This window comes from Camelus ferus, chromosome 3 (assembly GCF_009834535.1).
Source record: "Camelus ferus isolate YT-003-E chromosome 3, BCGSAC_Cfer_1.0, whole genome shotgun sequence".
Classification (NCBI taxonomy): Eukaryota; Metazoa; Chordata; class Mammalia; order Artiodactyla; family Camelidae; genus Camelus; species Camelus ferus.
Genome location: NC_045698.1, coordinates 51,910,279 through 51,924,437, shown reverse-complemented (window position 1 = coordinate 51,924,437; position 14,159 = coordinate 51,910,279). Strand labels below are relative to the sequence as shown.

At 33.1% G+C, this 14,159-nt stretch overlaps 1 protein-coding gene across 1 annotated transcript in view; it reads left to right on the top strand.

Annotated features, from left to right (window-relative positions):
* The window catches only part of AP3B1 (adaptor related protein complex 3 subunit beta 1), a 220,474-nt gene that overhangs the window by 24,888 nt on the left and 181,427 nt on the right, over positions 1–14,159 (top strand). Inside the window, exon 2 of the mRNA XM_006186723.2 lies at positions 6,836–6,911. Coding sequence (XP_006186785.1) covers positions 6,836–6,911 — 76 coding nt within the window. The remainder of the gene's footprint in view (positions 1–6,835; positions 6,912–14,159) is intronic.

The following is a 14,159-nucleotide window of genomic DNA, read 5'->3' as shown; positions in this document are numbered from 1 at the left end:
AAATTGCTAGAAAAACAAAATGAAAAAAGCACGCAAAATAAAAGCTCAATTTTCTATTAGATTCAAAAATATAGAATTACACTTTTTGATTGCTCTAAGTGCTTGCTTTCAGATTCTATTTACATCTCCTTATGTACTAGTAACAAAAATTTGTGGATTGTGGTCTTTCTCAGATCACATTTTGAATAGCACTGAGACAGTGTACAGTGCTACATAGTGTTAATTTCCCCGTTAATTTATATTTTATTTAAAAGAAGTAGAAGATTTTAATAAGTTATAAATTAAAGATTTTTTAAAAAAGAAGTAATTTATATTATGTGAAAAGCCCTACTACCTCAAGTTCTTATGGGTAACAGGTAAGATTTTGCTTTTCGATTATAGTTACTGCTTTATACTGGTGCTGAAATAAAACTGACTTTTTGGTGATAATAACATTTTCTTTAACTTCCCAGTTATGTTTTTTCTCTGTTTCTTGAAACTATAAAAATAGGCCTATTTTGAGCATGAAAGGAAAAGTTATACCGCTTAACACCACAAGATGTCACTTATGTAAAAATAAAGTTAATATTCTAATACTCAAAGCTGGAAAGCTACAGGTAAATAGGTAAATGTAGAATTAGGTAAACTAAATATATATATATGTATATTTGAAACACGTATTGGTTTTTGGCAAAGAGTCAGTGAATATATTACTACTTCAGCATTAGTTTGAATTAACTCTTTTGGTATTTAGCAAAAAAATTTCTTAATTCTTAAGGTTAATGTATGTTAATAGGCTACATTTGAATCCATGTAACGAACAAGGTAGACCTTAAATGGCTCAATACAAGTGAACATATTTTGAGGGCAAACTAGGTGTTATAGTATTAACTCCCAAATCTTTACTGTTTTGGTGACAAGTGAAGAGGCACTTAGGTGGAGATGTGTAATTTCTCTTTCACAAAGACCTGTTCATAAAATAGGTATCTGAGAAGTTGAATATTATGTCAGGTTGAAACAGTGCCTAGGATTTTATTTGTGTCTTTTCTCTGAACCTCAGAGTTATTTAGCTCTCTGCCCATGTTAACACCAAAGATATTTGTATTTATTGTTGAAGACTTATCTTTTCTGTTAAACACGAAGAACAAAACCTTTGGCCTTAATACCGGGTTCCTGTTTTCTTGTTTTTGGTTTGAGAGAGCAGGTCAGGACCTAAGGTGGTTGGGAAGGGGACCCTGGCATCTCAAGCTAAGAGGAATAAACCAAGTTTCCATTAGGCCATGAATAAGATTACACCTGGGGTTAGAGGTTGGACTGTCCTAAAAATTGACACTTCATTATTCTTCATTGCTCACTTCTCTCTCCAGATAACACTTGTGGAAAGAGTGGTGGAACATTTGAGGGAAAAAAAAGGAGTTCAGACATGAAAATGAATCTTCTTTCTTTTTTTTGGCATGCATATGTGCGATCACATTTTATTGCTACTTCCTTATCACTTCAGCTTTTTTCGCTTTCTTCTTCCCAATTAGTTTTTCAAGGTTTCTTTTAGGTTTTTGGCTTTTCATTTATAAATATCTACATGGTCAGTAAGTAAAATAGGACAAGAACAAAAATTAGGAGGGAAAAAACCTCATTTGTGGTTTCATTAATTTTTATTCCCTTTCAGTTACCTGTGTAATGTGAAAGAATGAGAAGTTTTAGGAAGGAATTCTACATTCATTGCAGTGAACAATTACAGTATTTTATATTTGGTAGTTGTATATCCTCACATATAGTCCTTATATGTTGCTGTCTTACTATTTACATACTTTCTAACTATTTTAAATTCAAGAGTTGTTACAGTTAATTGAATTATTTTTGTGTCTGGCTAGTGTTCACCATTGCATTTAATTTTATGAGCTGCTTGGAAAGAAAGAGTAATTTTTTTCATAGTAAATCTCGTTGTCTTTACTCTTTTTGGCAAAAGTATACTTATCTTTCATTTGTTTATGTACTGCAATGACAGTTTGTAACATTTAACTCCTTTATCAGTTTGCTAGGACTGCTGTAACAAAATGCCACAAGCTTGGTGGCCTAATCAGCAGAAATTAGTTTTTCTGGAATTCTGGAGGCTGGAAATCTAATATCAAGGTGTTGATAGATTTGGTTTCTCCTGAGGCCTCTCTCCCTGGCCTGCAGTTGTTTTCCTTCTTGCTGTGCCCTCACAGGGTCATCTCTTGGTCTTCCTGAGTCTGCCCTGTTCTGTAGTTATAAAACATCAGTCATATTGGATTAATGCCCACCTCATTTTAATTTAATTCCCACTTTAAAGGCTCTGTCTCCAGATATAGTTACATTCTGTGGTATTGGGGGTTAGCATTTTAACATACAAATATTGGAAGGGACACAAGTCAGGCCACAACAACACATGACCAATCACTCATTCTTAGTAAGTGCTTACTGCCTACATTCGGCCTAAATTTGTAAAATGTACAAAGTAAAATATTTTTGTCAAGGCTATATTTATTTGGAGTAAAGGAAGCTCTTCTCACCTATTTTTAAGCTTAAACTGAGATGGAGGGGCCTCTGACGCATGTTTTTGTTGTTACTGTTCTTGAACCATATTGCCTGAAGGAGCTGTGTGGAGTAAATTTCCTTAATCTCTTTCTGGAGAGTTTGTTGTAGAAACTAGTGAAAGATTACTAATCATAAACTAGTCCAAGTAGTTGATTACATTTTGTAATACTACAGTCTTAGTTTCTTGTTAGTTTTCTATAGTCATTTAAGATTTTCCTTTGATATCCTAAAATAAGATTCAGTGATTTAAATTCTTGAGTAAGCTTGAAGCTTAAATATGATAATTTAATTTCAATGTATGGAAATAGTGGCTTATCTGATCCCAAATAATATATTTCTCAGAAATAGATATATGTGTTTTAGTCTTCTTTGAAAAGATTGTGTCTTATTCACAAAAGTGAATAAAACACTATAAAACTTTTTAATATCATTTTTATGGAGGTATAATTTGCATACAACAAATTATCCACCTAAAGATTATAATTAGATGAGTTTTGACAGATCTATAAACCTGTTAAATCACCACCACAATTAAGAAGATAAAGAACATTTCCATCTTCTTATGGAATCAGAAATTTTTTAATGTTCCTTTGATTTCTCCCTTTACCTATGATACCACTGATCTTGGTTCTGTCACTGCAGATTAATTTGCATTTTCTAGAACTTTAAGTGACTTAAGTCATGCTCTTTTATGTCTGGCTTCTTTCACTGACATAATGATTTTGAGATTCATCCATCTTGTTGCATGTATCAGTGGTTAGTTCTTTTTCATTGCTGGGTAGTCTAGTATACGGCTAAATCACATTTTGCTGTTGGACATTTAGATTATTTCTAGTTTTTTACTATGAATAAAGCTGCTGTGAATATTCATGTAAGTCATTATGTGGAAATGTGTTTTTATTTCTCTGAGAAGTGGAATGACTGGATCACATAGTAGGTTTATGTTTAAATTTATAAGAAATTCAGTTTTCCTGAAGTGGTTGTTTTATATTCCTACCAGCAGTGTGTGAGAATTCTAGTTGGTCCATAGCCTTGGCAACATTTGTTACGGACATTGTCTTAATTTCAGCTATTATAATGGGTGTGTAGTGGTATCTCACTTACGAATTTGTTTCCTGATAATCAATGACCATAAATATCTTTTCATGTACTTACTGATACTCCTAATCTTCTTTTGTGAGATGTCTGTTCAGACTTTTTGACCATTATTTTTTGATTGGTTTGTCATATTATAAATGAGTTGTAATTGTTATATGATTGTTTTCTAATTAAGCTTTTGATTTTGAGATAATTGTAGATTCATATGCAGGTATAAAAAGTAATAGATCCTGTGTCCCCTTTACCCAGTTTCCTTCGATGATAAACCATAGATAGTACAATATAACCAAGATGTTGACATTGACATAATCCACCAGTCTTGTTCAGATTTCCCCAGTGTTACTTATACTTACTTGTGTGTGTTTGTGTGTGTGTGTGTGTGTGTGTGTGTGTGTTGGGTCAGGTGTTCTTTTCCATTTTATCACAAGTGTGATTTCATGTAGCCACCAGAAGGTAAAGATACATAACAGTTCCATAACCATAGGGAGCTCTTGTGTTGTCTTTTTGTATCCATGCTTCTCCCTTCCTGTTTTTAACCCTCAGCAGCCACTAATCTTTGTCCATTTCTATGATTTTGTTATTTCAAGGACACTGTATAAGTGAAATCATACTATTCCCAAAAGCAAGTTTGTGTGCCGGACACACAGTGAGGCCAAACAGAAACTTCAGAGTTTGGGGCAGAGAAAGGTTTATTGCAGGGCAGGAAGAACTGGTGGTTCATGTCCAGAATACCCTGAACTCCCCAGAGGGTTTCAGCAAAGCATTTTTAAAAGCCAGCTGAGGGAGGTAGGGTCACAGGGTATGTGGTTGGTTTGTGCACAGTTCTCTGATTGGTGAATGGTGAGGTAACAGGGCAGTGAACATCATCAGTCCTTAGGCACCCATAGGTCTGGGGACTCGTGATCATCAAGTAGTTAACGTCTTCCATTTGGTGATGGTTTTAGCATCTGTAAAACAACTCAGAAAGTGTACATCAGATACTATTATCTAGGTACCTCTGAGAGGAGCTACAGCAGAGGATATGGGGGAAATGTCTGTCCCAGGGAAGCCCCCATAGGGTCCTGCTGCATTATGACACAGTATGTAACCTTTTAGGATTAATTTTGCTCAGTGTACTTCTCTGGAGGTTAATCAGGGTTGTCCCGATATCAACAGCTTGTTTATTTTTTTTTTTTTTTACTGCTGAGTGGTATTCCATGCTATGAATGTACCACAGTTTGTAGAACCGTTTATCCATTGAAGGGCATTTGGATTATTTCCATTTTGGCTAGTAGGAATAAAGCTGCCATGAATACTTGCCTACAGATATCAGTTACTGTATGGTAATTGCAGGTTTAGTTCTATAAGAATCTGCTAAACTGCCAGGGTGGCTATCTGTAACCTTTAATAGTTCCCACTAGCAGTATGCGAGCAGTCCAGCTCTACATCCTCACTATCAGTTGGTGTTGTTGCTGTTTTATGACATGTGTGTAGTGATGTCTTGGTGTGGTTTTGATTTGCTAATGGCTAATGAAGCTGAATATCTTTTATGTGCTTTTTTGCCACTTGTATATTTCCTTCAGTGATTGTCTATTAATGTCTGTATTAGTTTGCTGGGGCTGCTCTGGCAAAATACCAGACTGAATGGCTTGGTCAATAGACATTTATTTCTCACATTTGAGTCTAGGACTCTAAGGTTGAGGTGTTGGCAGGTTTGGTTTCTTCTGAGGCTTGTAAGTGGCTGCCTTCCTCACATTGCCCTGCCCCGTGGAATCCCAGAAGTCTGACAGCCTTTTTTGTTTTGTCTCATCTCCCTTCTTTAGTCCTAGCTGGCAGTGTCTCTGCTTGTGTAATCGCAGCTCTATCCCTGGCTTCAGGTGAGATGTCTGATTAAATCTGTGAGTGGCACTGTGATCTCGTTAGCAAGTGATTTTCTAGCCATACCATTGGTGTTCTTTCTGAAGACACTTTCTTGATTTTTGCAATGTGGATAAGCTGAGAATTTTCCAAATCTTCAAGTTCTAGTTCCTTTTTGCTTAACTGTTCCTTCAATCTATCTTTCTTTCTCACTTTATTATAAGCAGTAAGAGATTTTCCTGGAGCAGGTTTTTAAATTTTCATGAAATTCAGTTAATCATTGTTCCCTTCTGTGGACTATGGTTTTGGTGTGAAGTCTAAGAACTCTCTGCCTAGCTTTATAGTAATTGTTTCAAAAGTCTATTCTGCCATGTTGAAAGAAAAATGATTAGAGATTGCAAATTACCATTTTTTTTTAACTTGGGGTTTATTTTTGAATTTGCTGGGGGAAGGTTCACTTTGAAGAATAGAGGCAAGTCAGTTGTGAACAAAAAAAAAAAACTATTGGGAGACAGTTGGCTATGGGTTTTTCTCTGTTTTGCTGCACTTCTGTGTAAAGGCACTAGTAGTTTTCTTCTGGATTATCTTTTAAGGATGTTTATATAGCATACGGCGTTGGAAAGGAGAAAATGTCTACCTCGTCAGCAAAGTTATCTTACTTGGTGTCATCATCATCTGCCTGATTATCCAAAGTGGGGATGGGGGCATCCTTATTGAGTGCCCCTGTCTTATCCTTTGCATTCAGTCACTACATCGCCCTGAATTAAACTTTTAAGGAGCTCTTGAATCTGTCCTGTATTTATCACTTACTGCTCTGGTTCATTACTTCATCCTTTCATTTAGATATTAAGATTGCCTTTACCTAATTCTTTGAATTAGGGCATATCAATTTGGGTCTCCCTTCATATTTATGTTTTTTTCTTTTTGTGTGGTAGGGAGAAAAAAGGGATGTGTGAATGGAGGATAGTCTTTTTTTTATTAATTGCTCTTTCTAGACATATTCTGAAGAAAGCTCTTTTTGGCTGATGCAAATATTTTAGTGCTGATTCACGAATTTTTCTCATTTCTTTTTATCTGATGATTATACAAAAGAGAATCTGTATGCCTCTGTTTGTTGATATTTTGCCCGGAACTGAGGTACAGTTTTATATTTTTTGTTTCATTGATAAGCTTCATGACAGCATAGCACTTTGATACTGTTGTGTAGGGTTAGATGAAAAATATATATTTAATTATAAATAAGAAAGCAGTTATGTAACATTCCCTATTATATTATTTCTAATTCTTATATTATTAAAATTATGTATTTTAATAGCTATGTATGTTAAAATCTAAATATGCGATTTTTTTCTTTTCTTCTTTATAGGAATGAAGACCTAAAGCAAATGTTAGAGAGCAACAAAGATTCTGCTAAGTTGGATGCTATGAAACGGATTGTAGGGGTAGGTAAAATAGTAGATCATTTTGACTTTTGGATACATAACAAGTAGTGATATATTAAAAATATGTATTAAAGAATATATTAAATACCAAATTGAACATCCCATCTGCTCTTTATTATCAACTTAAAATTTCCCTTCTAAAATGTTTTGGAAGAATTAATAAAGTGACAAAATTCAGAAACTTTAGTTCTAATTTTATCTTTTCTGTGTTTTGATTTCCATATCTCTAATATCAAGAAATTCTCCTATCACATACAGAGAGCTAATCAGTTTGAAGACAATAAGATTATATACAACAATATCTTGACTTCTTACAAAGAGGGATTCTAATGAGCTAAAGGATTTTCTTTGTCATTCTTTGACTTAAAAATTGTGGGCATACTTTCTTCTGACTTTCAAATTCCATTACTACTAATAGAAATATTTTGGTCCATGTATCATCATAGAACTTGTAATGAGTATTAGAGCACTTGCAAGTTTTCAATTGTAATGCAGAATTCAAGCAATAGACTAATATGTTATTATGTAGAGGGGATCCGCTGTCAGAGAGTTAAAAATATAATGCAATTTCTGATTATATGTAAAATCTTAAATAAAATATTTTGTAATTTGTGTTGGTCTCAGCCTAATTTTTTTTTTTCATTTGATTGTTTATATTCAGTGAAAAAACTGGCTTAATTCAGTGACTATCTGATGCTAAAGAGTTCTGCTTGTCTCAATGGAGTTAAATTCATAAAACCTATCTTAATACTATGCTTTTTTCACCACCATTGCTGATTCTGTTTCTCATACGTTTTTATATAAGGTCAAAATGTGATAAATTTGCATAATTGCACAAATAAACTCTGCTGTAGTAGGTTGACAACAGAACTGAAACAGTCCTGTTTTCTAGCAGGCAATGCCACCATATGAGAGTTTGAAATCTCCTTTCTTTTCTTGACATATTAAAGTCCACATCCCATTTATGAAGAATGACTATGAGTGTGAATATGTTCTGTTAAAAGGTCAGTAGTTACGTAAATCAAATATATAGAAGTCAGGGACTAATTGTACCTGTAGAACACCTGTAAATTGCTTGATTCTTGCATTCAGATATATGTCATTTGGTTAAAAAGACAAATGTTGAAGATTCTTTTGTAAATTTTTCATTTGTTAATGTTATGTTATATAAATAATAGCACTTACGGACAAGTAGTTCTTGCTTTGCGTGGCTTTGGTATTTGAATTTCAGTTACCACAGCTTAATTAAATAACACCAGTCCCCTGACAACATGGTTAACATTTCAGTTATCCTGGTATATTAACTTAGTAGTTGGAAAATGTACAAACTTCATCACTGACTCTTCAGTCCACAACTCACCATGTGGATAACAAGTGTACATCATGAACAGTGACCAGTCAGGTTACTTCTTTCAAAGTAACTTTTAGTGATTGGTCACTGTGTATGTTACTCAGTTCATGCACAGACTGCAAAGCATGTAGTAGTGTTTCCTCCTTGTTTCCCAGTGAGTAGCCCACTTGACATTTTACAGAAATGGATAAATAAAAGGAATTTGGTCAACACAGATGAAAATTTGGCAAGGAAATGAAAAGTGATAAGACTGGAAATGAAATGCATATATAGAATGTAAATGGAATTATAGAGAAATAGCTGACTATGGAAATAGTGACACTGCCACTTTTTGAAAGACTCTAAATATGTAGCTAGAGGAACTTAAGTAAGGTGAGCTTTTCGACATAAATGAGGAAAATGATTGTGATGAAAAGGATGAAGCTATGCCAGAGGAAGTGATGCTGCCAAAAAACTTCACATTAAAATAATTCTGGGAGATAATTCACACCATTGTAAGTGCAAAGGATACAATGTTGGAAGCCGATCCAAACTTACAAAGGGTAATTTACCACGGTATAGAAGAGATGCTTGCTCAGTACCTTGAAAGATGAGAATAAGTCAAGTCCATTCAAACTACGTTTTGTAAGTTAATTCTCAGTGTTTCTAATGTTTTATGTTACAGTGTATTAAATAAATATTAATTTTACTATTTTTCATTTTTCTATACATTTCTAACTGACAGTAATACAAGTGTTTTAAATGTTTTTACAAAATTTTTAGAAGTCATAGGTCAATTATAAGTTTTACAGTTGATTATCAAGATTGCTTTACCTGCTCTCAGCTTGCATTCCTGCAGGTTACAGCCCTGCACTACCATATAAAGCAGGTGGTGCTTTTAATAATTTCATTAAACTTTGACTTCACATCCCATTAAGGTAAACTATTTCACTAAAGCTGAGGATACTATTGAAATTCCTAAATCCAAAAAAGAGATATTTGGTTGTTTTTTCTATATTCCTCTCTCAAACTGATAAAGAAGTAAAAATTGATATTCTCATCATCTAGGCTACTTGACTATCATAAATGTAATGTCAGTGTAAATAAACATCATAAAGAAATATAAATGTAGCCATATATGTTTATTAGCTATAGACTGTCTCTCCTTAGGAAGCTTGTAACTGTAGGAAAATGATTATTAATTAAAAATTATTCTTTATCTTTGCATAATGCCTTCAAGATCTATCCATGTTTTCAAAAATGGCAGAATTTCCTTCTTTTTCATAGCTGAATAATATTCCATTACGAACACACACACACACACACACACACACACACACACACACACACACACACACACACACATTCTTCCTTATCTATTCACCCACTGACAGACATTTAGGTTGTTTCCATATCTTGACCATTGTGTATAATGCTGCAGTCAACATGCAGGTGTACATATCTCTTCATTATCCTGATTTCATTTCCTTTGATATATACCCAGAAGTAGAATTGCTGGATCATGTGGTAGCTATGGTAGCTCTATTTTTAGTTTTTGAGGACTTTTGTACTGTTTTCCATAGTGGTGGCACCAATTTACATCAGCACCAACATTGTTCAGTATTTCTCTTTTATCTGCATCCTTGCCAACACTTGTTACCTCTTGTCTTTTTGGTGACGGCCGTTCTAACAGGCTTGAGGTGATATCTCGTTGTGGATTTGATGTGCATTTCCCTCATAATTAGTGATGTTGAGCATGTTTTCTTGTACCTGTTGGCACCTTAAACGTATATAATGTTCCATGTCAGTTATATTTCAGTAGATCTGGAAAAATTATTCTTTTACTATACAAGTGGCAGAAATACATATTTGCAAATTTTCAAATAATATTGAGGTGTAAAAAGTAAAAGTTTCATCTTCCACATAAACTTTATGGTCAAATTGTCAAGTTATGTTAAGAATTGTTTTGGGATTTTGATTAGGATAATATGGAATTTATGTATTTCCATCTTCCTTCCCTCCCTCTTTCCCTGTCTTTCAGTAGCATTGTATTTATTGTTCATAGTTATTATTATAGAGGTCTTGAGTATTCCTTGTTAGATTCATTTCTGCGTACTTTTAAATCTTAGTTGCCATTAAGAATGGTGCCCTTCATTATATTTTTAAAATTATTACTGGTGTATAGGAAAACAAAGGACTAGTTTCTGTTCTTTCATTTGATCTCCTTAAATGAACTCTCTTCTTAGCTCTCATAGTTTTTTGTTTCTTTGTTTGGTTTTCTAGATGGATAATTACATTGTCTGGAAATTATGACAGATTTGTATATTTTTCCAAATATTTTAATCTCTTTTTTGCTTTTCTTATATATTTGCATGGATAAAGCTCCTCTATGATGTTGTAGGGGTGGTAGAAGATAACACTATCTTGGTTTTGATTTTATTGGAAATATTTGTAATGTTTTCCTCTTGATTCTAATATATCCTTTAGAATTCAAGTAGTTATATTTCTCTGTGTCTAAGTGATGTTGAACTATAGTTTTCTTTTTGTCCTCTGTTGAGGTTTTTGATTAGGCCTAAGCTAGAGTCATAGCGTGAGTTGTTATTTAAGCCATCTTGGCCTGCTCTAAGGTTGCAAAGATTCCCCCGTCCCTGTTTTTAGCTTATATGTTTAGGTCTATGATCCATTTTGTATTAATTTTATGTATAGTGTTAGGTGAAAAGCCAAGGTTTTTGTTTGTTTGTCTTGCACATGCATATCTAATTTTTCCCAGACTATTTGTTATTAAAAGGCTGTCCTTCCCCCACCAAATTTCAATCTCAAGTGAAAATCAGTTTACATGTTTGTGTGTCCACATCTGAACTTTCTCTTCTGGTTCACGAATCTTTGTGGCTCTCGTTTTACCAATACCTCACTCTTGATTTCTGTAGCCTTAAAATAAAACACTGTAAGTCTTCAAGTTGTTTTTTTTTTTTTTAAAGATTGCTTTGTTTATGTTATGGCCTTTGCACTTCCATGTAAATTTTAGAAGCTTGTCAGTTTCTATTTTTAAAAAAAGTCTACTGGGATTTAAATTTGAATTGCATTAAATGTATAGATCAATTTTGGGAGAATTCACATTTTAACACCATTTTGTCTCATGATCCGTGATCATGATTGTATTTGTTTCAGTCATTTTTAATTTCAACAATGTAGTATAGTTTTTAGTGTTAGATTTTAAGTTCTATTATTTTGTCAATAGTTTGTCTAAATATTTTGTGTCTCTGAATGATACTAAATACTGTATTTCAATTTTAAACTAGCAATTATTTGCTAATTTCTCCTTTTATTAAATAACTAGTAGTTATTTTTCTTGAAATTTTTTCCAGTCAGGTATTGTAACAGTCATTTGTTCACCTTTACTTTTGTCCCGTTTTTAGTTTGATTTCTAGTTAGCACCATATTTCTATGTGGAAGCTTTAAAAATCATTTTAAAATGTTATGCACATGTGTGCATCATTTCAGTACATCTGTTGGGTCAAGTAGTTTGACGGAGATCAGTTAGCAGAGTTATGTATTGGCTTCAAAATTTCTTGGATTTTTTAAATATAGTTTTCAATGTTTACATTTCTCTTTATGAATTGGGTTTCACGAGCCCTGAATATGGGGTTTTATCACCTCATGTGATTACTGAATAGTTTTAAGACCTTAGTTTCAGAATTAAAAACCTTTAAACATTTCTAAATTTTAGTCTGCCAGAATTTTAAGCATTTTTTATTTGTTTTACCACATTACTTTCTAATATATATCAAAATGTTGACAGTGCACATCTGACTATCTTTCACAGTCAGTAGTCCTGCGATTCAGCAGAGAATCTTGTCAGCAATATCTACCAGCAAGAAACCACAATGATAGTCTCAGTTCATTTTATTATCTTTCTTTGGTAATGTCTGAGACTTATTTAGAATCATGGGGAAATGTTTTCAATGATTCGTATGTTGAATAAAATCTCATGTATGCCAAAGCATGCTTAGGGAAAAAAAGCTACCTACTTCAAAATCTTGTGGTCATTTATTACGCAGCAGGACTCAAGTTGAAACACAATATGTTATTTTTCTTGTTATTCTTGAAAAATATATGTCTAATGTTTGAAGCACATGTTCATATTTTATCTTGGCTTGATGAAATATGAGCTAAGAGAATGTGAAATGTATTGCTTCATATAGTGAACTTGTAATAAGTTTTTTAGCTAAAATACTGATGAGTTGATTATTCAGAGTCCTTAAAGAAATGGAATATTTTGGTGTGTTGAAATCTTTGATGTATTTTCTGTTAGTAAATGTTGACTGTTAAAGGCCTTTCTCAGATTAGTTTGCTTGTTTTTGTAGTATGGGGATAATGACCAAATCTGAACCTTTCTTTGATAGGTAAGATTCTTAAAATTCCTAATTAAATTTATTGATATATATTATTTCATAGCCATAAATGTTGCAAGGTATTTGGTTGGATATTACTGACCCTAAGAAAATTAAAAGTAATTTCAAAGTTTCAGATATTTTTTGTTTAACATTTATAAAAAATTAAACCAAATTCAAATGATACATCACTGTTGTAGGAAAAAATTGAGAAAGTACATATAAGAAGAAAATAATAACATGCATTATTCTTACTATCTTGAGTTATGATCATAATAAACATTTTGGTCTACATTTTTCTAGACTGATTGCTTATCCATTGTTTTCATTCTCCCTTACAGAAGTGCTTCAGTTCTGTGTGTAATTTAAAGTATTCAACTTGTGGCTGATGTTGGCATCTTTTTTTGCTCTTAGGTTGGTAGTTGTTTAAAGGGACAAGATTTTTCTGCCGTGCTGATATACATCAGGACCAGTTCCTAGTTAGCAGGCCTGTATTTTTACTAGTGATATAATGCCTGTAAAACCTTAATGGGCCTTCTGTCAGTTTTGCTTCAGTGTACTTTCTAGAATATAAATCAAGGTTCACTTCATTTTCTATTTCTCTGTGTATTCTTGGCTGGTGATTCTTCAGAGTTGCACTTGGGTCTGAAAATTACTGCTCATTTATAAATTAACTAGTAATTGTTTATAAATTAAAAATTCTGAATTCTCTCCCCATTATTATTGTTTGAAAAAAATGCAACTAGTTAAAATTGTTAAGAAATTAAGCCCAATTTCACCTCTTTTTCTTGCTGAGTTAAAAAAAAATTAGTGCATTTTAACATTAATTGTGTTTTTAGATCTGAATTTTTTAATCTAGATTATTATTCAATATTTTAAAAATAAACAGTGTATGAAAATCATTATTGTCATATACCTTGTTAACAGAATGAAGGGGGAAAATCAAAATTATTTTAATTGATACAGAAAAAGAAGTTGACAGAGTTCAACACCCTTTCATGATAAAACACTCAACAAACTAGGAATAAAACTACCTCAACATTTTAAAGGCCAAAAATGAAAAATTCACAGCTAGTGATGATGAAAGACTGAAAGCTTTTCCTCTAAGATCAGGAATAAAACAAGGATGCCCACTTTGACCACTTCTGTTCAACATACTGTTGGAAGTTTAAGCCACAGCAATTAGGCAAGAAAAAGAAATAAAAGGCATCCAAATTGTAAAGTAAGAAGTAAAACTGTCTTTGTTAACAAACAGCATGGTTTTATATTTAGAAAACCTTAAAGATTCCACAAAAATCTTTTAGAACTAACAAATTTAGCAAAGTTGCAGGATACAAAATTAACGCATAAAAGAGGGAAGGGCATAGCTCAAGTGGTAGAGTGCTTAGCATGTATGAGGTCCTGGGTTCAATCCCCAGTACTTCCTCTAAAAATAAATAAATGAATAAACCTAATTACCTCCCCCCGAGGCTCTCCCTCACCATAAGAACTCTTTCCAAATTAACACATAAAAATTAATTGTGTTTC